Source organism: Hippopotamus amphibius, chromosome 6 (genome assembly GCF_030028045.1).
Source record: "Hippopotamus amphibius kiboko isolate mHipAmp2 chromosome 6, mHipAmp2.hap2, whole genome shotgun sequence".
Lineage (NCBI taxonomy): Eukaryota > Metazoa > Chordata > Mammalia > Artiodactyla > Hippopotamidae > Hippopotamus > Hippopotamus amphibius.
In genome coordinates, this window is record NC_080191.1 from 58035254 (window position 1) to 58058479 (window position 23226).

At 40.5% G+C, this 23226-nt stretch overlaps 2 protein-coding genes across 2 annotated transcripts in view; one reads left to right on the top strand and one right to left on the bottom strand.

The window, feature by feature from the left end:
* Positions 1 to 23226, bottom strand: part of TFB1M (transcription factor B1, mitochondrial) — a 63960-nt gene that overhangs the window by 1551 nt on the left and 39183 nt on the right. The window contains 1 exon segment of the mRNA XM_057739338.1: positions 1837 to 1964. Within this exon segment, the coding sequence (XP_057595321.1) occupies positions 1837 to 1964 (128 nt within the window).
* On the top strand, positions 15034 to 15760 carry CLDN20 (claudin 20). The gene has a single exon (XM_057739339.1). It carries the CDS (start codon positions 15050 to 15052, stop codon positions 15707 to 15709), a length of 660 nt encoding a protein of 219 aa, XP_057595322.1. The 5' UTR covers positions 15034 to 15049; the 3' UTR covers positions 15710 to 15760.

The following is a 23226-nucleotide window of genomic DNA, read 5'->3' on the forward strand; positions in this document are numbered from 1 at the left end:
TAATTAGCACCAAGATAGGCAGTGGCATCCCTGTCACTAACTAGATAAGCAGTACCTCTCTGGGAAGTATGAACACTGGCCTAGCTACAGTCAACAAACGGCAGGGTGAGGTTTCCGCCAGCCCTCCAAATCCTCAAGGGTGCGCTTTGTGGATTCCAGTGGATTCAGGATACAGCTGTGTAGCTGTGCCTGAAGAAATCTCATGTGCTAAAGGGACCCATCACAAAACCAGAATGAAAGAAATGAAATGCAGCTATTCTTAGAGAATAAGAAATACATGCCTCTAAAACTGAACCCATTTAAACAGTTAAAAGTTGACTATATTTGATGAAAATCTTTTAAAAATACACATACACTTTCCTGCCTTCTTAGACTATAGTTGGGATGAATTACACATTTTCCTGACTGTCACTGGATATAAAACATCACTGTGGTGACTTCAAGGGCTTATCAGGCATGCAGACGCTAAACTGCCTTCTCTGCCTGGGTTTCTGGAGGTGCCTACGGGCCCAGGCAGACAGCACACATGGCATAACACAGGGGCCCTCCGTTAAATAAAACATGCTCACGTGGATACTTCAAGACATCGTTTTGGCTAACTCAGAGGTTATATTTGCTTCCTAGTACTAAGTATGTCCTAAAAATCTTCAAGAGCTATATAGTAACTTGATGAAAAGAAAGCATTTCAAAAACCTACTAGATAGCGTGATGACAGGAAATATATATTTGGTCTTTGTCCCAGGTTCCCGAGACAGAGCTTCTAAAAATCTTTGGAATTTCCTGAGTGATACAGGTGATAGGAGCATCTTTTGTTATTCATAACAAGCCCCCCTTTCAACCACAACTGAGCTGTGTGCTAATGAGGTGACTCTTGGTGGCCCCTGGAAAGCTTAAGGCTGGGGAACACTCGCTAGAGGGAGCAACCATGTGACTGAAGGATGGCCCCCCTCAGCTCCACTTCTGGAGGGGAGAAGGGCTGGAAAACTGAGCTCAATCACCAATGATTTAATCAATCCTGCTTAGGTAATGGAACTTCCATAAAACCCCCAAATGGTGGGGTTCAGAGAGCTTCGGGGTCAGTGAACACACTGAGGTACTGGGAGGATGAGAACTCTTGAGAGGACACGGAGCTCTGTGCACCCCGCCCCCCACATGGAGCACGGTGCATCTCCCGCTTGGCAGTTCCTCAGTTACAGCCTTTAAAATCGATACGTGAAAGAGTTCTGTGAGCCATTCTAGCAAATCATCGAACCTGAAGATGGACGGGATCATGGAAGTTGCCAGTTTATAGCCAGTCAGTCAGAAATACACGTGGCAACCTGGGACCCATGATGGGTGTCTGAAGTGTGCACAGTCTTGTAGCACTGGGCCCATAAGCTGAAGGGGCTGAGCCAACCCCAGGTAGCGAGTTATCAGACTTGAATTAAACTGTAGGACACCCAAGTGCTGCCCGGAGAACTAGGGAATTTGTTGGTGTTGGAAAACACACCGCACATTTACTATCAGAAGTGTCGAGAGTAAGAATCGTTCAGGTGGTCTGAGTCCTGAGTGAGGGGTCATGACCTGCCCAGCAGAGGGTCACTGTAAACTGTGTGATGTCAGTTTTAGTTTGTACTTATGATCAAACCAAACAAAACCTCTCAGTGGCATCAGAGGTTAAATCAACGTTTTGCTTTCTTCTCAGTGGCCATCAAGTTTTTGTTTATCGCAGGATCTGAACTAAGAGTAATATTTATAGGCAGGCAGAACAATCATAAAAACAAAGTTCATAATCCTCGAAGGCGACTGAGGAGTTTGTAAAGAGTGCTATTGAAAAGGAACAGAAGGCATTCTTACCCAAGCCCTCGATGGCAGTATTTCCTTCGGAACTGAAAGACATTCTGAACGACTTTCTCCACCAGGTTGAATGGCTGCTCTATCTTGGGCTGGGTCAGAGGGGTGAAGTGCACCACCCCCGAGTCCACCTTCATTGTCAGAAAACAAACATCATTTTACTGCCTGGTGTAATATATTAAACAATTTATCTTCGTAGAACACAGGAGGATGGGTCATCAAGAGCATGGTTTTCACAAACAACCCGTTACGTGGACTTCACTTTCCTTTTCTCCAGACACGTAAGATGCTACACTTGCATCTGAGCTGCCGTAAAGAACTCACACTGGCTGCATCTGTTCTATGATGACATCCAGGAGGCCTGTGCTTGATGGTCACTTAATTTTAGAATGCAGCTTTACAATGGCCTTTTAAGATCAATCCAAATAATCAAAGTCAGCAGGCAGATAACAGATAACATTAGAATATTTTATTTAGCTTTTGAATGAGTAAAAAGTAAGCTGCAGCAGCAGTTCTGACTATAAGGCTAGACTTCAAAACAGAGAGACACTTAGCGCTAAACTCCCTAGAAAGGGAATCACTTAGGACAGCGCTTCTTTGGGACACAGACACTGACTCCTCAGCTGGACTGAATTCAGGCTCGGCATCTGCACGGCCACGTAACTGTCTGGTAGCAACTTTAAATGTCCCAAGGGGCACAGGCAGGATCCAAACAGAATGGAAACCATCAGCAATATTACTGTTTAAGTGTTAAGCTACTACGAGCTGTTGAGATTCTTTATCAGAAAATAAACCTTTTCAGGCATATCTGATAAGAAATGTATACCCTGCCCTATTCTAAAAATGGACTCATGGTAATTCACAAGGATATATTCAAAACAACAATGGAAAAATACTGAAAATAAAGACGAAGGGAGAAATGGAGTCAGCAGTTATCGCCCACACAAAAGCCTGACAGAGACCATGGTCTGGGAAATGGGAAGGCTATCTGTAATTTACAAAAGCTTTAGTCTCTAAAGGGTTACTGCCAAACTTGCCACTTAGAACATCACACAGACTCTACAAAGGCTAAGAAAGTACAGCAATTTTGAAGTGTGGGTTGTACCACTGCTTTTCAAAAGGAATTCTATATTTTAAAATTCCCTAGGGGCTGTCATGTTGTCTTGGGATGACTTGCTCCTAAAGATCCTTGTGGCTACCTCCTTAAAATAGGCCTGTGATATATGAGGATGCGGAAGTTGTTGTTTTGTTTTTGTTTTTAGGTTGGAGGAAAAAGACTTGCATATGACATGAGACTGTGTGGACAAGAAAGACCAAAGATGACCAACCCAGATGGGCTTCCAGAGGCATCAGTGGCGCTTCTCCTGCGGGGTCTGAGCTGCCTCACCACGAGCTGCCCCACCAGACCTCCTCCCCCTCGTCAGTCACTGACGCTGGCAAACACTGAGAATGTTCTAAGCAGTAAAGCGAGAACTGCCAATGGAGAGGACTTGCGAACTGAAAATGCTCCCTGATATGTTCCTCAGCCTTCAGACTATTTTAGTGACGATTATATGCCTTTGGTGGAAGAGCAGTTATTCCACTGCAGAGAGTGCCTACCTCAACATTCTTATTAAATTTTAATAGTTTTTCAAATTGTGTTCTATGTGTTCCTCAAAGTTCACTAACAAGTACTTCCTGTAGGAAACTGTTTTGGTTAAAAGGCTGGGATTTTCCTTAGACCTTCACAAAAACCCCATGGAACAGGGTCCAGGGGTCCCAGAGAGGGTTGTGGTCAACACAGAGAAGAGAGTCCCTGGAAAGCATATGGGACTGGGGAGGTGACTCAGGGATTAAGTGGAAAAAAGCACCATTCTACAGAGGGAAGAGACATGCTTCACCTGAGAGCACGTCTGTGGAAGGAAAAACAGATGTGAATTCAACTGTTCTAGACCATTCTCTCGACTTCACCCCACCCCTTTCCACCATCTGCGCACACTGGCATTCCTGTCCCCACCTCTCATTCTGCCAACCCTCTATGACTCAGGTCCTTCAACACTTTCAATCCAATCCTTCCCAGTTAAGTCAGTTCTGGCAGGATTCTTCCACAGTCAGCAGCCTGCCAGACTCCAGAGAAAATAATCTTTTAGTAAAAATTATGAGATAAAATTAAACCCTACCCAACCCTAAACCCATGAAATAGTATCAAAACTCTAATGTTCAAATACTATTAAGACCAAAGGCACAAAAACAGGGATAGATGCATTCTTCTTCCAGTACAGAAACTGACACTCCCAGGATCCTTGGATTTTAAAATTTTGGCCTCATCTTTATTTGCCTGTTCGTATTCCTTTGAGATACAGTTGGTGTTTGCAAATACAGGCAATGTCTAATGTTTTTATTTGAAAAAGTTTTAAAACCCTGTATAAATATAGCAGCACCCCAAATAAACTGTAGCAGTAGACTTCTAAACTTTGAATATAATTTTGATACCCAGTTAAGTTGGCTAGTCGTGTATTTCAGATAAGAAAAAATTTCCATCACAATCAAATACAGTTACTATTTAGGGGAGAACCACATAAAACTCAGTGTCAAAAAGGCTCTTCCTATAACATGTCCTGCTTCTCCAGGAAACCTGTACCACCCTCTTTTCTACTCCGGCCTCCAAATGCACTTCACAGGATTACTTTGTATGATGGAGCCCATTTTCTCTCGCACCACAGGAAAGCTGCTTGGTAACTATGGTAACAGGTACAAAAATGCTTTTCACTTATAAATGAATACTTATTTAATATGACAACCATTATTTTTCCCTCCTTCAGTTTTAAGTCTATTAAAGGGTTTGATTACAAAAAAGAAATCAGTACACAGACACTAAATGCACTTGGAAATTCTAGTTTAAATGTTGCCAGCCCCTTTCCAAACATGGCCTATCAGTATAACAAAATGACCTACTAAAATTTCAAATTAGAGCATTTATAACGACGTTAAATATTTGCCTCTCCAACCCACTGTAATGTCAGTGCTGCACAAAGCTGAGGTTATGCCTCTCAACATCAGCAGCCTTGGTGACAGCAGCTGGAGACGGATGTCCCATTTCCCAGACCAGGGTGTCTAGGACGTGACTGGTTATGAGCTCAGAGCAGCACTGTGGACTCATAAGAGAACTGGGGTAAGAAGCTACTAAATCTTAAATACTAGATACTGCTAACCCAGATCTTGAATCAACATGGTACTGGGAACACCAAAGACAGTACAGCCCAGTTTCTGACTTGGAGATGGTCATAATACGCCCAAGAGCTCAGTAACTACCATACAAAAAGGTACAGAAACAATACTGGCCATTATCTAAGGAAAGGTCTTCAATAGCTCCCATGGTGTTCAAGACCATTAAAGGATAAGCCAATGGAGAGGAAAACAATTAGAAAGTTCTAATTTACTTAGCCAAGATAGAACCATAACTGGGAGGTGACACAGGAATGATGAGAACAAAGAATGACTGCGGGGAATAATCAGAAAGACTCCAGGAACAACACAAGGAGGATTCAGAGTTCAAGGCGGTGGTGTCTCCAACAGACTTGTATAGGCAAAAATGGGTAAGGTTAGCGATTCCGAGGTGGTTGGCACCACCTGAGGGAACATGGGGTCAGGATCTGGGAGAGTCAAGTCCGGTGTCAGGTGAAGCGAGGGTAGGGTGAGCACGTGTCTGCCTGCTCCCCAGGTTCCGATGCCAAGCTAGGGACAGCCCCCATCAGAACGTCCGGGCCTTGCAGTCACACGTCATTACTGCATATATTATACTTGTGCATCTTGTAGAAAAACATTATAAATATGTAGATCAAATTTCCTAGAGTTGTTTTATTCTGCCCATAATTCTGTCCTAAGCCCAATTTAAGGACAGAATTTCCACTGTAAAACTTTACAAGTGAAACACTCCAACAACATTCCAGGTATTCCAAACCAAGGTATTCAACGAAGACTGACATACTGTTAGGTCCTGTAGTTCTTTCTTTAAAGTTTACAATTGGTGTTTGTTATTGAAACAATATTAATTTCTGCAGATGTTCCACCACACCTTTTGTCTGAATGGTTTTTCTCTTTTTCCTCTTTGGAATCATACAAAAAGAACAGATTTTAAACAGTCACAGTGTTCCCTCTCAGAGCACAAGCATATAAGAGAATGACAGGCTGAGCTGAGAGCACGGTGAGAAATAAGCCTGAGAGGTGCCCAGGGTGAGGGGAGGGGATGGAGAGGGCTTTTTATTGTGTATATTATCTATGTAAATATATGTATGTATGTAAATTATCCCTACTAGCAGCAACAACAAGATGACTGAAGGTCTCTTGGTCGCAAGAAAGGAAACAATTTCAGGGAGGTGAACACTTAATCCTAAACAAAGTACAAGAGAGTCAAGAACTCACAAATATCAGATAAGGATTTTCTGTTATTCTTTGCCTGGAGTTTCCAAGTGATGACAGGGAAACACCTTTCTAAACCCACAACCTTTCCCACAAACCACAACTTTGGTGTTTGTGAAAGGGCGGCACCTGGAGGCACCTGTATGAGCTGCGCCAGGCCTGTGCCCACCACCCGCTCCCTGCGGGGGTGGGTGTGGAGGAGGTCCCTGCCAGGGGAGGGGCTGTGCTGTGGCAGCGGAGCAGGTGACAGCCAGGGCCTGACCTCTGGTTTCGTTTCATGGGTCCAGAGAAACTCTCGCACCTCAGAATTAATCAGCTTCTCAGGGATGGCCTAAGTCTAAGCAAATTCACCAGGTACTCAATAACTGCTGCTGCTATAAATGTCATTATTACTATTATGAAGACTGATAAAAGAATATGGATGCAAATATATTAATCTGTAATGAGTCATAACTGCCAGAGACACTCAAAGTTGACTTGTCAGTACATTCCCTTCCTATAAAAACTACCTAAAGTGCAAGCTCTGCTACGCGGAGAAGGCTGTGCAGAGGCATGGAATGGGAGCAAGCGCACACAGATGGTGCTGTGATGCTCGCTGGCCACTCATCAGCACAAGGTACAGGGAACCAGATTCTCCTAGTCCCTGTGCTCTCAGCACCCAGACCGGCTTCTCCATTTCCGGAGGTTTTCTTTAAATGTGTTCATGCTGTCCTGCTCTTCCTGTTTCCGACTTGAAAGACATTCTGTCTTTTTAAAGATGGATTCCGTAGCCACCGGATCTCTTCCTTTACATGCTGACTTCACTAGTTTAACTCATGGAGGTTTGGGGGACCCCTTATGTATGTAACTGGAGATATAACAATAAAAGAAATGATTAAAACTGATGCAAGCTCTCTAATTTGGCAACACCACAAAGTCCACACAAACCCACCCAGGACCCTGGAGTGGGCTGGGACTGAAATGTAGGAGACCCAGTGGGCAGGGAGGGAGAGTCGCAGGGAAGGAAGGCAAAGAGGAAGAAGGGAAGAGGAGGAGGGGCGGTGAGCTGAGAGCCAGGCCTATACAAGGGGCGTCCAGCCCACATCTGAGCTACTACCAATAAGTGAGAATGTTTTTTTAAAAAATGTCCTGCTCTTCAAAATAATGTGCAAAGAGTATGCAACAGCAAGGTCACAACAAATATATACTTATTTATGAGACTGAAAAAACTAGGATGATTTGCAAGTGTCACCACAAAATCCAAAGACAGTCTCAATATTTTAAAATAATGTGATACAGACAGAAAACAAATTCTCAAGATCCTCTCACATGAAGACATAAAAAGGAGCAACAGAATGCTGCAGAAATAAGGTAATAACAATAGAGCAAATGGCAGGGCAACGTACATGCAGAAACATATACTCGACCTGTACAGAGCCACTGGAGCCAGGATGGCCTCCTCAGACATCTGGGAACACACATCAACCACAGAACAGGCATCTTCGTTTTTAACACAGTCCTCACTATAATCAGCTAGGCTACAAACTACCAATTCTAAAAGATAAAGTCTTCAGGGCAGCCTAAAGCATTATTTTAAAACTAAAGTAATCATAAAGATGGGGAAAATAAGGCACTGATTGTACTCATAGCTGATACTGTTAATTTCCCATGACTGAGTCAGAAGAGAAACATTATTTTAAGATTAAGTCAATCACTTTAAATTTGTGGGACCGGAACAGGTAACTATCTTAATCTTACTCTGAACTTTAATTATTTTCAAGGTTGAAGAGAAAAAAGCAAATGAGAGACAGTGTTGTTTTTTTAAAAATCAGAAACTCAGCTTTTCACTGGAATTAAGTGGGCAGCATTTTAAGCATACAATGACTGGGCATCATCCCTGACAACTGAATTAAGAGCCACTGGGCAGGACCTGGGCCTCAGGGCTTTTCTAAAGGGAGATGATGCTCATGTGTGGGGAGGGGTGAGAGAGACAGATCTGGAGAACTACTTCCCACAAAGGTTTGGTATCTTTATTATTTCTGAAATATTCAGTCAAACTACAGATTCTTTGAGAAAGAAAAGAAAAGCCTGTCTGACTATCCAGAGTACCATCAACTAAGAAAAACTAAGAATCACATGTAATTTTTTCTTAAAAACAGATAAATGAAAAAATGTTAAAGCAAAGAGATGGGTCACTGGCCAGCTCCTCTGCAAAGTCACTCATGGACTTGGCGTGAGTGAGAAGTGTTTATATGTAAAGCTACAGAGATGTCAGAGGTCATTTGTTTCCACAGCTTAATCCAGACTACCACAGAAAGGAATGACTCATAATGAGACTTAAAAACACATTTGGTTCTAAATGTGGGCAGGGCAAGGGCTTCAAAAATCACAATATTCTGGGCCTGAATCCCACATTCCTGCTACTTACTCATTTTATGGACCTTGATTAAGTTATTTAACTTCTCTGGAGCTTAGTTTTCTCACTTGTAAAATGATGATTTCTGTTATCTCATAGGCTTGTTTTAAGAATTAAATACCTCAAACAGGGACCTCTCTGGTGGCACAGTGGTTAAGAATCCGCCTGCCAATACAGGGGACATGGGTTCAATGACTGGTCTGGGAAGATCCCACATGCTGGGGGGCAACTAAAGCCCGGGTGCCACAGCTACTGAGCCTGAGCTCCACAACTACTGAAGCCCAAGCACCTAGAGCCCATGCTCTGCAACAAGAGAAGCCACCTCAATGAGAAGCCCACGCACTGCAACAAAGAGTAGCCCCTGGCTCACCACACCTAGAGAAAGCCTGTGCGCAGCAACGAAGACCCAACACAGCCAAAAATAAATAAATTAATTAATTTAAAAGTAAAGAATTAAATACCTCAAATAGTACTTAGCATATAGGAAGCAGTTTATAAATGGTAACATTATTATTACATCAAGATTATAAAACTAAAGAGTTGCAAAATTACTTAAAATGACAGTCATTTAAAAAGGACAAAATTAGTTTTAATTATGTAAAGGTAATGTATTATTTTACATACTCAAAATCAGTTTCTGAATTCATTCAACAAATATTTATTGTGTCTCTACGATAAGCCAGGCACCATTCCTGGCACAGGAGAATCAGCAGTTAACAAGACAGAGAAATCCTTGCTCTTGTGAGGTTTACACTCTGGAGGTCTTAAGCCAGAGTAAGCAGTAGAGGGGCTCAAGATGGTAGGATTCTTGACTGGGTTGGCCAAAAAGTGCGTTTGGGTTTCTCTGTAACATCTTAAGGGAAAACCCGAGCAAATTTTTTGGCCAACCCAATATTCCGAAGTTCAGAAACAAAAGGATATGCTGACTGAATGGATGTTGAGCATGGAATCAAAGGTGCTTTTAAGATCTAGGGTCTGCCAAATGGAAGGATGAGTTTGCCATTAATGGGCATTGGGAAACTGGGGAGAACTAGTGTGGGGAAGGTCAGAGTTCAGGGAAGAGACATAAACTAAGGTAAAGATAAAGATAAGATTTATCTAGGGAAGGCTCTGGACTTAAAAGATTTAATTCTCTTTAGTACCCACATTGGAAATAGATAATAATGTCAATGAATTATATTTCTCTATACACCTCTACTTTCTAGCTCCTTTTTTTGGGGGGGGGGGGCCCATACCAGGTGGCTTGCAGGATCTTAGTTCTCCCACCAGGGATCGAACCGGGTCAGAGTCAATGAAAGCGCCAGTCCTAACTTCTGGACCACCAGGGAAGTTCCTCTAGCCCCTTTTTTATACAAGAAATTCTGCCTTGGGTTAAAGGTCTATAGTTAATGAAAGTTATTTGCAAAAGAAGTTTGCTTTTTTTTAAAACAGGCAGGTAACATATTAGAGGATAAGTGTTCTCATCAAGGCAGAGAAATAATCAAAAAGGTTTCGAAAACAGCAATGTACATTAAAGCAGGGGTCCCCAACCCCCGGGCACGGACTGGTACAGGTCTGTCTGTTGCCTGTTAGGAACTAAGCCACACAGCATGAGGTGAGTGGTGAGCGAGTGAAGCTTCATCTGCTGCCCCCCATCGCTTGCATTACTGCCTGAACCACTCTCCCTCCACCACAATCCGTGGAAAAACTGTCTTCCACAAAACTGGTCCCTGGTGCCAAAAAGGTTGGGGACCGCTGCATTAAAGCATGCTTAACCCATTTATCCTCAGCAAGCTACACTATGCTGGAGGTCAGAGCAGGGCACAGCGTGGTCCCTCCACCGGCCACCAGTCAGGATCAGCAGAGGTGAGTCTGCACGACAACCACGGCAAGGAGCAAAACAAGCCAAGACACTGAAGGGGTCTGGTGGATTTCTTCATACAGCAGTAATAACAATGCTGTAGTGTTAGTGCCTGAAATTCAACTCTACTTCATCCAGAACTTATATAAAGAATTGTTTATATATCTCCATGAAATAAAAGAAGAAAGTAAGTTTATATATCAAAATTACAACACTATGGCTAAAAAACAAATCCACAGACATTAGATTTCTAAGAGGAGAAAACAGTATCTTGCTAAATGCCAGACTCAGAAAAGATTAAAACAAGCGAACAAAATACAACAAAAAATTTAGAGAAATCCAGATAACTGAAACATGCATTTTTTTAATTTATTGCTTTTTAAGAAATGGCTAACATCTAACATGGCTATTAGCAGTTATAAAATTTTAAACATCCAATCATAAAATTATCTTTCTTTCTCTATAGTGGCTACGAATGTATAGCTTGTAGAATTAAAATTACTGAGGTAGAAAAAAATAAGAACCCAAAGTAGATGAAGATGAAATATGTCTTTCATTATTCATGGTCTAGAACCTAAATATTTGATTTGTTTCATCTGTTTCATCACATGATTTTGGTGTAATTTCTTTAAAACATTTTCTAAACTCTCTAATTTATTAAGTTATACTTTAGAAATCTTTCTCAGTGGAAAGACTCACAGAAGAAAATTCAGGATTCCCCCCTCCCCCCAAAAAATACTTGTAGGTTTACTGATCAGATTCTAGCTAGCAGCTGTTGTTGGGTTTTCTTTTAACTTTTATCAAAATATATGTAAAAAACTCTCTTGAATGTTTAGTCTGAAAGTTACCAATTTTGTTAATCTTGATTTCAGACAAGTCAAAAGAATCAGAATAAAAAGATAGTCTCACGTAACTATCGTTTGCAAAGCACAGTCTAGTTAAAAATATTTCAGACCATATTCTTTAACTAGGGACATAAAATAATAAACTGTATCTTCCAACAGATAAAAATTCAAAAATAAGTTATAACTATGGACTAAAACATAATGTTAAAAGAAAGTCTTTTTGTGAGCACCCAAATAATTCCTCCTCTGTATATAGTGACACAAAAGCATTTTCAGCTTTCAGGTTTCGACAAATCCTGTTGTAACAACAACTCCCTCCCTTCCCCGCCTCTCTTTTCTTAATTCTCCCACAGCTCAAAAAATGAGATGGAGAACCTGGTATTTATCTTCTAGCACCATCAGCAGTTTTCACCTCTCAGATTTATATGTTGCTCTTTATTTGCTATTTGCAAGTTAACTTGTTGCAGCTTTATCACTAATATTCAGAAGCTGTGAACTGAGCCTCATGTATGTGGTTTCTCGTCATCATATCTTATTGGGGTTCATTTGAAGACAACTGACAGAAGAGAGTTAAGACACTGAAGGCTACTGACAAAAGGTATGGAAAACGAGAAGCTTCCATAATGCTTCATGACCTAAATATAGATCTTCAAGTATAACTTGGTTTGAACTGTAAGTTGTAAATCTGTTTTTAAATACTAGATTTGATATAAATAATCTTGTCTGGAAAACTGACTTTACATTTTAATGAAATCCAGTTTAGAATTTCTTTGGGAAATAGCTCATAAATTTAACATTAGAGGTTCTGTTCTATATGCAACAGATTCTGGAAGCATGAGAGAGTTCTCTATTTAGAACTAAGTTTTTATATGTGACCCCTCTGCTTTTGCTTACTTTCACAGTATTTCACCACTACCAGCACCACAACCAGTGAAACAAAGTATGCCTTTATTCTCTACAAGACAGAAATTTGAGAGAACAGGCCACGAACTGTACCATGCTTGTGGCTGCAGAGGGAAAAAAAAAAAAAGATTTCACAGCAATATAGCTAAGATGCCAGTATATTTTTATAAAAGGAAAAGAATGACCTTCATTTTGGAGAACAAACTCTTTCTGCATAAGTTCCCTATGAGAGGAAAGCACTTAAAGTCCAATATTCAATAGTAAGTGAGCACTATGCTAACTGAATGCTATGTCATATTGTTTACACTGATTTTGGTCATCTGTAATTTATCACTGCCAGCACTTGTTAATTAAGATGAACAAGCTGTCTGCAAGTCTGAATTACACTGGAATTTATAAAATGTATTGGTTAATGGGAAGAAAAGAGTTATAATTGGGAAGCTGAGCATAGACTGATCAACACATAAAGGTTACTCAACCAGAGTAAAAAGAAAGAAACGAGATGCTCATAGAGAATGCTAACAGCAGTCTCCCTCTTGAAAAATCCCTTAAGCTGAAAATGGTCCGAGAAGGCAGTAATTGAGTAAGCTGGCTGGAGTCTGAAATGTTAAAACCCAAACCTGAAAACAGCTATTATGAAACTATAAACATGTGCTTCATATTTTTTTTCTAGGAACTTTAACTTTTGTTCTATTTTCATCTCAGATATGAAAAGAAATTTGGAAAGCAGAAAAAGAATGAACTGTAGGATGACAGGCAAAGCCTAGGCACTGATGCTTATAGTGAAACTAAGAATTCAAAATCTCAGGGAAATCTCCTGAAACTAAAGAATTTACATTTTAAGATCATGAAAATAGAACAATGGAATTCAGGCAGCCCAGGATTTAACCTCTTAGGGAATCAATGTTATAACTATATGAAACTATACAACTGTATTAAAAGTAACACAGGCATGGATTTTCATTACTGCAGATATTTCACAAAAGCCAGGCATCGACCACCTTGGTGAGTCTCTGAAGCTAAACCATTTGCTCATTTGTCCTATTAATTCCCTCTGGAGTCTTTTTTTTTCTTGATGAGAAAGGGAGTGGGTGAAGTTGATAGTTAATGGTGCTTTTTGCCTCTAGATGTAGCATTCTCCCTGCTTCCCATGGGAAGCACACGGGAGGATTTCTGTGTAAAGGGGGATGAGGATGCAGGATGCAGTGAGGTGGGAAGAGGCGGCAAAGTGGGCATTGCCGATCTGCTGCTGCGGCCTGTTTGGCCTGGGGTGATCCACTACCTAAGTGTCCTGATCTGAAACAATGATGGCCAAGATTATATCTATGGTTTCAGCTCTAATGTCCTGTGAAAATAAATTGGCCCAAGGAAGGAAGAGAATTAAAAAAAAAAAAACCCAAATGTCATTAAATATCAACTGTCACAAAATAAAATAAATTTTAAAAATACTAATAACAATGTCAATTGTAATCTACTGAGTACTTTCTTCAGGTTAGATATTGTTCTAAACCTTTAAAATCTATGAAAGTATTTAACTCCATGATATAGATACTATAATCCTCCCCACTTTCCAGAAGAGGATACTAATGCACAGAGAGGTTCTGGAAAGCCTATGTATGACCCAAGTGCTTTAGATTCAGAGCTCATACTGCCTTTTGTGAAATATGTATAATTCATGATAGAGGCATTCTAATACATCACTCAAAAAGTAATTTGGAAACACAAAAGTCAGTATTGCTGTACTTCAGAAACCATTATATTTTCTTCAAAGAAGGCAGCAGGTATCTCCTGATTAAAACATACCAAGTCACAAAGTAAATGCTCTTTCCCTCTTATTTAACAGAAGGAAGGGAGGGAAGGAAGGGAGGGAAGGGAGGGAAGGAAGGGAAGAAGGAAAAAAGTGTAAATTACTTTTGATACACTCTCATACAAATAATGATGTGGTTACTTCTGGTATGTACTTTCAAGATTCTATGTCACTACCTCTGAATTGTTTTGAATAACCGGTTTTGCAGCAGACTTCTTCATTTGGGTCAGGAATGATTCTGGTCCAACTAGAAAGGATCTCACATTCTACTAAGCAAAAGACAGTGGTTTAATTGTTTCAGTTTTGAGTAACTTGTACCTGAAAGGAAACAACTGCTCACCTAAGTAAGGATTTCGCAAACTGGAAATTAGAGATAATCATGCCAGTGACTTTGATTTCTACTACTTTCTTCTTCTTCTTAAATAATTCACCTGGGCCATGTGAAGTGGCACAGTGTTGAGTAAGTTTTTAAAATAAAATAATGTTTTGAATACTTAAATCTTTTCTAGTGTATATTATAAATCAATTTTAACAGGTGGGTTTAAACTATTCTTCCTTATTACTTATAGAAAATTAGAAATAAAGTTTTTAAAACCTGTAATACTATTAAAGTTCTATATCAGCTATCCTACAGCTGGAGTACAATATGTCTAAATCTCCTAACAAGGTACACAGACAACTTCAGCAGAGTTTAAATTTTAAATACAAGAGCAAAGTGGACAGCTCTTTCCTTTATGCCATGTATCAAGCACCGTACAATCAGAAGCATTCAGGACAATGGCAGCCTCTGCGGGCCTGGTGTGAGCTTCTCTCCTGGGAAGCCGTGTCCTCAGCCACTGCTGGGGCCTATTCAGATGTGTTCTCAGCTCCCACTGTACACAGACGTCTTTGTGTGTTTTGTACCTTCATTCAATCCTGATTTTGTCTTCTTTCCCCAGCCTTTGTTACTTGGTTCTCTGCCGTACAGAAATAGCTACAATTCTGACCAACAGCCATCAGGATTTTCTAGGAGAACAAACAGTGACATCATGGCTTCAGCGGGTCTGCAGCTCCTTGCTTTCACCCTGGCCTTATCTGGGGTCTCTGGAGTACTCACGGCCACCCTGCTGCCCAACTGGAAGGTGAATGTGGATGCAGGTTCCAACATCATCACGGCCATCGTGCAGCTGCAAGGGCTGTGGATGGACTGCACGTGGTACAGCACCGGGATGTTCAGCTGCACCCTGAAGTACTCCGTCCTGGCCCTCCCCACCCACGTGCAGGCTGCGCGGGCCACCATGGTCCTGGCCTGTGTCCTGTCTGCCGTGGGGATCAGCACGTCCATAGTCGGGATGAAATGTACACGCTTAGGAGGGGACAGGGAAACCAAGAGTCACGCTTGTCTTGCAGGGGGAGTCTGTTTCATGTCTGCGGGGATCTCTGGTTTAATACCGACCGTGTGGTACACGAAGGAGATCATAGCGAACTTTCTGGATCTGACAGTTTCAGAAAGCAACAAACATGAACCTGGAGGAGCCATCTACATTGGATTCATTTCGGCCATGCTGCTGTTTATCTCTGGCATGATTTTTTGCACACCCTGTATAAAAAAGAATTCAGAAGCTTTGCTGCACCCATCCAAGCAGCAGCACGTCTCTACCACACAGCCAGAGGACAATTCAGCATACCACCTGAAGGATTATGTGTGAATAACTGTGTGATCCACATGGAACTTTTAGGTGCCTGCTGTGACTTCTGTCTTTATTTTAGATTAAATACCAGAATTGTGCTTAACTTTCTCTGCAAGAAATGTGAAATACTTTAAGAATGATGAAGTTGATCAAAATGCCAACAAACTTCATGTACAATTGTATCTGTTTTAGACTATTTTTCCATTATCATTACCATGTTTTATCTAATGGTTTAGAATGGAAAGAGGTTCTGATTATATTAGTAAGGCAATTAATTGATGGCTTTGTCTTTTTAAGATAAACTGTTGATACATCTTCCTAACTGGTACTTAATTGGATTTTATAAAAGAACTAAATTGCCAAGTATAAAAAGCAGCTTGTCCTGGTGTCGATCCAGGATAACATCTGCTTTTGTTACCTCTGCTTGGCAACCCCAAGTCACTTGCTTCTATCTTCAAGCCCTATTGTGTGACTACACCTTACGCACAGAAGAGCTGTCCACTTCTTTCAGAGGCTGCCCAAACCAGCCACCCCAAGTCCCCACCTACTGTGACCTTCCTGGCTCTTTTTACGTTTTAGGAAAAATATCTCCATATAATATGGCATTCAAAGATTAGGCAGAAATAAAGAAATCGGTACATGCTATCACAGCAAAGCAAAACTAAACCAAACCCAAACTGAAATCTCTAGGACTTTTAAAGCATTAAGCACAAGTTAAGTGAAAACAAGAAGAGTTTGTTTTAAAATGCTTAAGAACTGCCCTCTTCTGGCTGCTAGTAAGAGAATTCTCCAGATCAAGTTCATTTACCTTTGTCATTTTTGATTTACCCCTATCATTTAGTGCATTGGTTTAGTATTTGGATGATAAAAGTTACTTTCAAGTTGTTATTTTTTTCTCAAGTTTGATTAATGTTACACGTTTTTATAAATGAGCTGCTTCAATTAATTAATGGATGTGGAAATAATTCTTAAAGAATAAAGGATGCTTTAAAAGATGTTAAATTATGATATATAATTCAAATACTTTAACAAGAAAATGAAAATTGGATTTTCTAATGTGCAAAGGAAACACTGCACACTTGTTTCTAATAATTTATTTGTTCATTTAAGCTTATTTGTTGTTCATAATACAGTGGTAAAGGGGGAAAAGGCTACTTCATTGAACATTAATAACTCAGGAAGTGGGAAGTTATCTTTTATGTGAGTAAATAATTTTGAATTGTTCATATAGATGTACAAATATTTTATACCTATTTTATTCTGTAGATCATTCTCTTCTGTATCATCATCGTTAGATATTAATAGAATACCTACGCTTTCACATGGGAATTTGGAAGACATTTAAAGTATGTATTTCTTTTTATTCCTTTTAAAAAGAATTTTATTGAGATATAATTGACATACGACAAACTGCATATATTTAAAGTGTACAATTTGATATTTTTTTCTTACTAGTCATCTATTATATATATATTAATGTATATATGGCAATTCCAATCTCTCCCAATCTATCCCCACCCCCCCACACACCCTGTTTTCCCCCCTTGGGGTCCATATGTTTGTTCTCTACACCTGTGTCTCTATTTCTGCCTTGCAAACCGGTTGATCTGTACCATTTTTCTAGATTCCGCATATATGCATTAATATACAATATTTTTTTCTTTTTCTGACTCACTTCACTCTGTATGATAGTCTCTACACCCATCCATGTCTTACAAATGACCCAGTTTTGTTATTTTTTATGGCTGAATAATATTCCATTGTATACATGTACCACATCTTTATCCATTTGTCTACTGATGGTTTAGGTTGCTTCCATGAACTGGCTATTGTAAATAGTGCTGCAATGAATATTGGGGTGCATATGTCTTTTGGAATTATGGTTTTCTCTGGGTATATGCCCAGTAGTGGGATTGCTGAGTCATATGTCAATTCTTAGTTTTTTAAGGAACCTCCATACTGTTCTCCGTAGTGGCTATATCAGTTTACATTCCCACCAACAATGCAGGAGGGTTCCCTTTTCTCCACACCCTCTCCAGCATTTATTGTTTGCAGATTTTCTGATGATGCCCATTCTAACCAGTGTGAGGTGATACCTCATTGTAGTCTTGATTTGCATTTCTCTAATAATTAGTGATGTTGAACAGCTTTTCACATGCCTCTTGGCCATCTGTACATCTTCTTTGGAGAATGCCTATTAAGGTCTTCCATTCATTTTTTGATTGGGTTGTTTTTCTGATATTGAGCTGCATGAACTATTTATATATTTTGGCGATTAATCCTTTTTTGATTCGTTTGCAAATATTTTCTCCCATTCTGAGGGTTGTTGTCTCATCTATGTTTGTAGTTTCCTTTGCTGTGTAAAAGCTGTTAAGTTTCATTAGGTCCCATTATTTATTTATTTATTTATTTTTATTATTATTTTTTTGGGGGTACACCAAGTTCAATCATCTATTCCATTATTTATTTTTGTTTTCATTTTCATTACTCTAAGAGGTGAGTCAAAAAAGATCTTGCTGTGATTTATGTCAAAGAGTGTTCTTCCTATGTTTTCCTCTAGGAGTTTTATAGTGTCTGGCCTTACATATAGGTCACTACTTCATTTTGAGTTTATTTTTGTGTATGGTGTTAGGGAGTTTCCTCTTTTACAGCTGTTAGCATTTGCCTTATGTATTGAGGTGGTCCTATGTTGGGTGCATATATATTTATAATTGTTATATCTTCTTCCTGGATTGATCCCTTGATCATTATGTAGTTAGTGTCCTTTCTTGTCTCTTGCAACATTCTTTATTTTAAAGTCTATTTTATCTGATATGAGTATTTCCACTCCAGCTTTCTTTTGATTTCCATTTGCATGGAATATCTTTTTCCATCCCCTCACTTTCAGTCTGTATGTGTCCCTAGGTCTGAAGTGGGTTTATTGTAGACAGCATATACATGGGTCTTGCTTTTGTTCAGCCAGTCTGTGTCTTTTGGTTGGTGCATTTAGTCCATTTACATTCAAGGTAATTATTGATATGTATGTTCCTATTTCCATTTCCTTAAATATTTTGGGTTTGTTTTTGTAAGTCCTTTTCTTCTCTTGTGTTTCCCACTTACAGAAGTTCCTTTAGCACTTGTTGTTGGGCTGGTTTGATGGTGCTGAATTCTCTTAGCTGTTGCTTCTCTGTAAAGCTTTTGATTTCTCCACTGAATCTGAATGAGATCCTTGCTGAGTAGAGTATTCTTGGTGGTAGGTTTTTCCCTTCCATCACTTTAAATATATCATGCCACTCCCTCCTGGCCTGCAGAGTTTCTGCTGAGAAATCAGCTGTTAACTTTATGGGAGTTCCTTTGTATGTTACTTGTTGTTTTTCCTTTGTTGCTTTTAATAATTTTTCTTTGTCTTTAATTTTTGTCAGTTTGATTATTATGTGTCTTGGCGTGTTTCTCCTTGGGTTTATCCTGTCTGGGACTTTCTGTCCTTCTGGACTTGGGTGGCTATTTCCTTTCCCATGTTAGGGAAGTTTTCAACTATAATCTCTTCAAATATTTTCTCAGGTCCTTTGTCTTTCTCTTCTCCTTCTGGGGCCCCTATAATGTGAATGTTGGTGCATTTAATGTTGTCCCAGAGGTCTCTTAGGCTGTCTTCATTTCTTTTCATTCTTTTTTCTTTAATCTGTTCTGCAGCAGTGATTTCCACCATTCCATCTTCCAGATCACTTATTTGTTCTTCTGCTTCAGTTGTTCTGCTATGGAGTCCTTCTAGCGTATTTCTCATTTGTTATTGGATTGCTTATCTCTGTTCTTTAATTCTTCTAGGTCTTTTGTAAACATTTTTTTGCATCTTTTTCATCTTTGCACCCAGTCTTTTTCCGAGGTCCTGGATCATCTTCACTATCATTATTCTGAATTCTTTTTCTGGAAGGCTGCCTATCTCTACTTCATTTAGTTGTTGTTCTGGGGTTTTATCTTGTTCCTTCATCTGGTACAAAGTCCTCTGCCTTTTTTTATTTTTTAATAAATTTATTTATTGGCTGCATTGGGTCTTTGCTGCTGCGCAGGCTTTCTCTAGTTGTAGTATGTGGGCTTCTCATTGAGGTAGCTTCTCTTGTTGCGGAGCATGAGCTCTAGGAGCGTGGGCTTCAGTAGTTGCGGCACGTGGGCTCTAGAGCACAGGCTCAGTAGTTGTGGCACACGGGCTTAGTTGCCCCACAGCATGTGGGATCTTCCCAGACCAGGGCTTGAACCTGTGTCCCCTGCACTGGCAGGAGGATTCTTAACCACTGTGCCACCAGGGAAGCCCCCCTCTGCCTTTTCATTTTGTCTGTCTTTCTGTCATTGTGGTTTTCTTCCCACAGGCTGCAAGATTATAGTTCCTCTTGCTACTGCTGTCTGCCCCCTGGTGGATGAGGCTATCTAAGACGCCTGTGCACGCTTCCTGATGGGAGGGACTGGTGGTGGGCAGAGCTCAGTAAAACTTTAATTCACTTGTCTGCTGATGGGTGGGGCTGAGTTCCCTCACCTGGCCTGAGGTGACCCAGCACTGGAGCTTACAGACTCTTTGGCAAGGCTAATGGCGGACTCTGGGAGGGCTCATGCCAAGGAGTACTTCCCAGAACTTCTGCTGCCAGTGTCTTTGTCACCACGGTGGGCCACAGCTATGCCCTGCATCTGCAGGAGACCCTCCAACACCATCAGGTAGGTCTGGTTCAGTCTCCTATGGGGTCACTGCTCCTTCCCCCTGGATCCTGGTGCACACACTACTTCGTGTGTGCCCTCCAAGAGTGGAGTCTCTGTTTCCCCCAGTCCTGTGGAAGTCCTGTAATCAAATCCTGCTGGCCTTCAAAGTCTGATTCTCTAGGGATTCCTCCTCCTGTTGCCAGACTCCCAGGTTGGGAAGCCTGACATGGGGCTCAGAACCTTCACTCCTGGGGTAGACTTCTGTGGTGTAACTGTTCTCCAGTTTGTGAGTCACCCACCCAGCGGGTTACAGGATTTGATTTTATCACAATTGCGCCCCTACCATCTCACTGCAGCTTCTCCTTTATCTTTGGATGTGGTATATCTTTTTTGGTGAGTTCCAGTGTCTTCCTGTCGATGACTGTTCAGCAGTTAGTTGTGATTCCGGTGCTCTTGCAAGAGGGAGTGAGCACACATCCTTCTACTCTGCCATCTTGAACCAATCTCTGACCTACCTAGGCTTCATTCTCAGAGAAGGTCAGAGAAGTCTTTTTATCCTTTCCTTTGTGCTTAATCTAATCTCACTTGCTCACAGGGTGCCATGTATGGAAGCCTCACACCTGGTACTTAAGACCAAGAGTTCCTAGTGAGAAATGGCACTGACACCTCAGCTCACAGGTTGTGTATGAAAGTATATATTTCTTTTGAGTGATCAAAATATTTTCTAAACAAATGTCATCTATATTTTTAGCTATATGACTTGAGAATATACTAACTTTATTGACTTTTGAGGATTTCCATCATAGCCTATAATTTTGCAGAACCCTGTTGCATATCTCTTCGTTACCGCCAATAATTTTGTTCATTTCCTTGCACTTTATACATATAAAAAAGTGTCATCTGCAAAAATGCAATACTCTTTCTTCCTTGGATTTATAATACTTATTGCTTATTTTATTCTTGAGTACACATGAAAGCATAACTAATGTTAAATTAGATTATAATAGTAAATACTCTCATTTCTATTCAACACTTATTTTACCTGATTTTTGAGGAGGATGACTCAGGTATTTCTCTAATTATAAAACTGGTTTTTAGTTTACATATTTATTTTTCTTTTACACTCATCCACTTTCAAAAGGCATTTGAGGCAACTTAAAATAAAAATGCTGGCCTGATAAATACAAAATCAAAAGATAAAGAAGAAAGGTTAAAATTACAAAGAAAAGGAAGTGAGAAAGAATGCCATTAAATAATCCTGGTTGAAGGTTGCTAAAGCAGTTAAATATGAAATTTAGTTTAGAACTTCCCACACAACCAAGTCAGAGAAGGCCACATAAGGAATCTGATAGCTTTATCTATTGGAAGAAACCAACAGAGGCTGTTGTTGGTGCCAGAGCCCCTCCCCCACTCCCCCAGCTATTGTGAGTGCTGGGTGCTAATGGCTCACAGATCTGGAGCTGCCTCTACTGCAAGGTTAGGGCACCACTGCTCCTTGGTGGTGGCCAGGAGCCAGACTGACTGACAGGGGTACAACAGACCACTCCCTTGCCTCAAGGGAGAGCTAACCCTGTGGGGCAATTTGTGCCTCAGAGGTCCCTTTCAAGCCCTATCCCAGGACCCCTGTGGGATCAAGCAGAAGCTAGCCTCAAAGAAAAACAAAACAATATCCTTGCTTAGCATTTTTTCCCCTGCCTTGGCATGCTTCCCTCACTCCTCTTCAGAGCTCTCCTCAATACATCATTTTCACAAAAATCCTTATCCCAATCTCTGATTCTAGGAAGCCAGACCAAATACAAAAGAAGATTAATTAAGCAGAAGAATATTATTCTTCTGACCTTATGTCCAAAGGATTTTCAAATACAGGGTTATATTCAGCAGAAGTAACAGCCTCAACCTCAGATTTCAAAAAACAAAAAGGTATGAAAAATGGCTGTTTCTTATGTGGACCCATCCATTTACTAAGCTTATTTCACCAGAGGTCAAGGTGTCAATTGCTGGGGGCAAGCCCAGCTGAAAGCCTCTAGAATGCTGTTCTCAAAGGTCAGGTGTGGATGCCCCACAGTGCTAACCTTTTCTTTATGTTATGGGTGTAGCATCATTAATTCATCTAAGATTGTATTGACACAATATATGCTTTAAATCTGTACCATGTTTGGGAGTTACTTGCTCCATATGCCATACTTCTAAATAGGCAAAATTATACATAAGTTATATGTATGTCTTAAAAGTTATAATCCACATTATTATATCAGGATATTACAACTTAGTCCATAAATATTTGCTTATAATCATAACAGTAAGATCTATCTTTCACTGACTGCCTTCCTGTGTGAGATACTCCTGTTAGGCATTTTATGATGATTGTTTCTATTTCTCACCAACAATCCTTCAAGAGTGGCATTACTGCCCCAATTTGATGTATTAAAACTCAGCCTAGGACTTCCCTGGTGGCACAGTGGTTAAGATTTCGCCCGCCGATGCCAGGGACATGGGTTCAAGCCCTGGTCCAGGAAGATTCCACATGCCGCAGAGCTACTAAGCCCATGCACCACAACTACTGAGTCTGCTCTTTAAAGCCTGCAAGCCACAAATATTGAGCCCATGTGCCACAGCTACTGAAGCCCATGTGCCTAGAGCCCGTGCTCCGCAACAAGAGAAGCCACCGCAATGAGGAGCCTGCACACCACAACTAAGAGTAGCCCCCACTCGCCACACCTAGAGAAAGCCCGTGTGCAGCAAAGACCCAAGGCAGCCAATAAATAAAATAAATAAAAATAAATTTATAAAGAAACAAAAACAACTCAGCATATTAACATGACCAAGTTCTCATAACTAGAAGTGCTGGAATTCCAGGAGGTCCAGCTGACTTC

What these genes read in the sequence shown, in the direction of transcription:
- CLDN20 (XM_057739339.1), top strand. Translation starts at nt 15,050, where the DNA reads ATGGCTTCAGCGGGTCTGCAGCTCCTTGCTTTCACCCTGGCCTTATCT.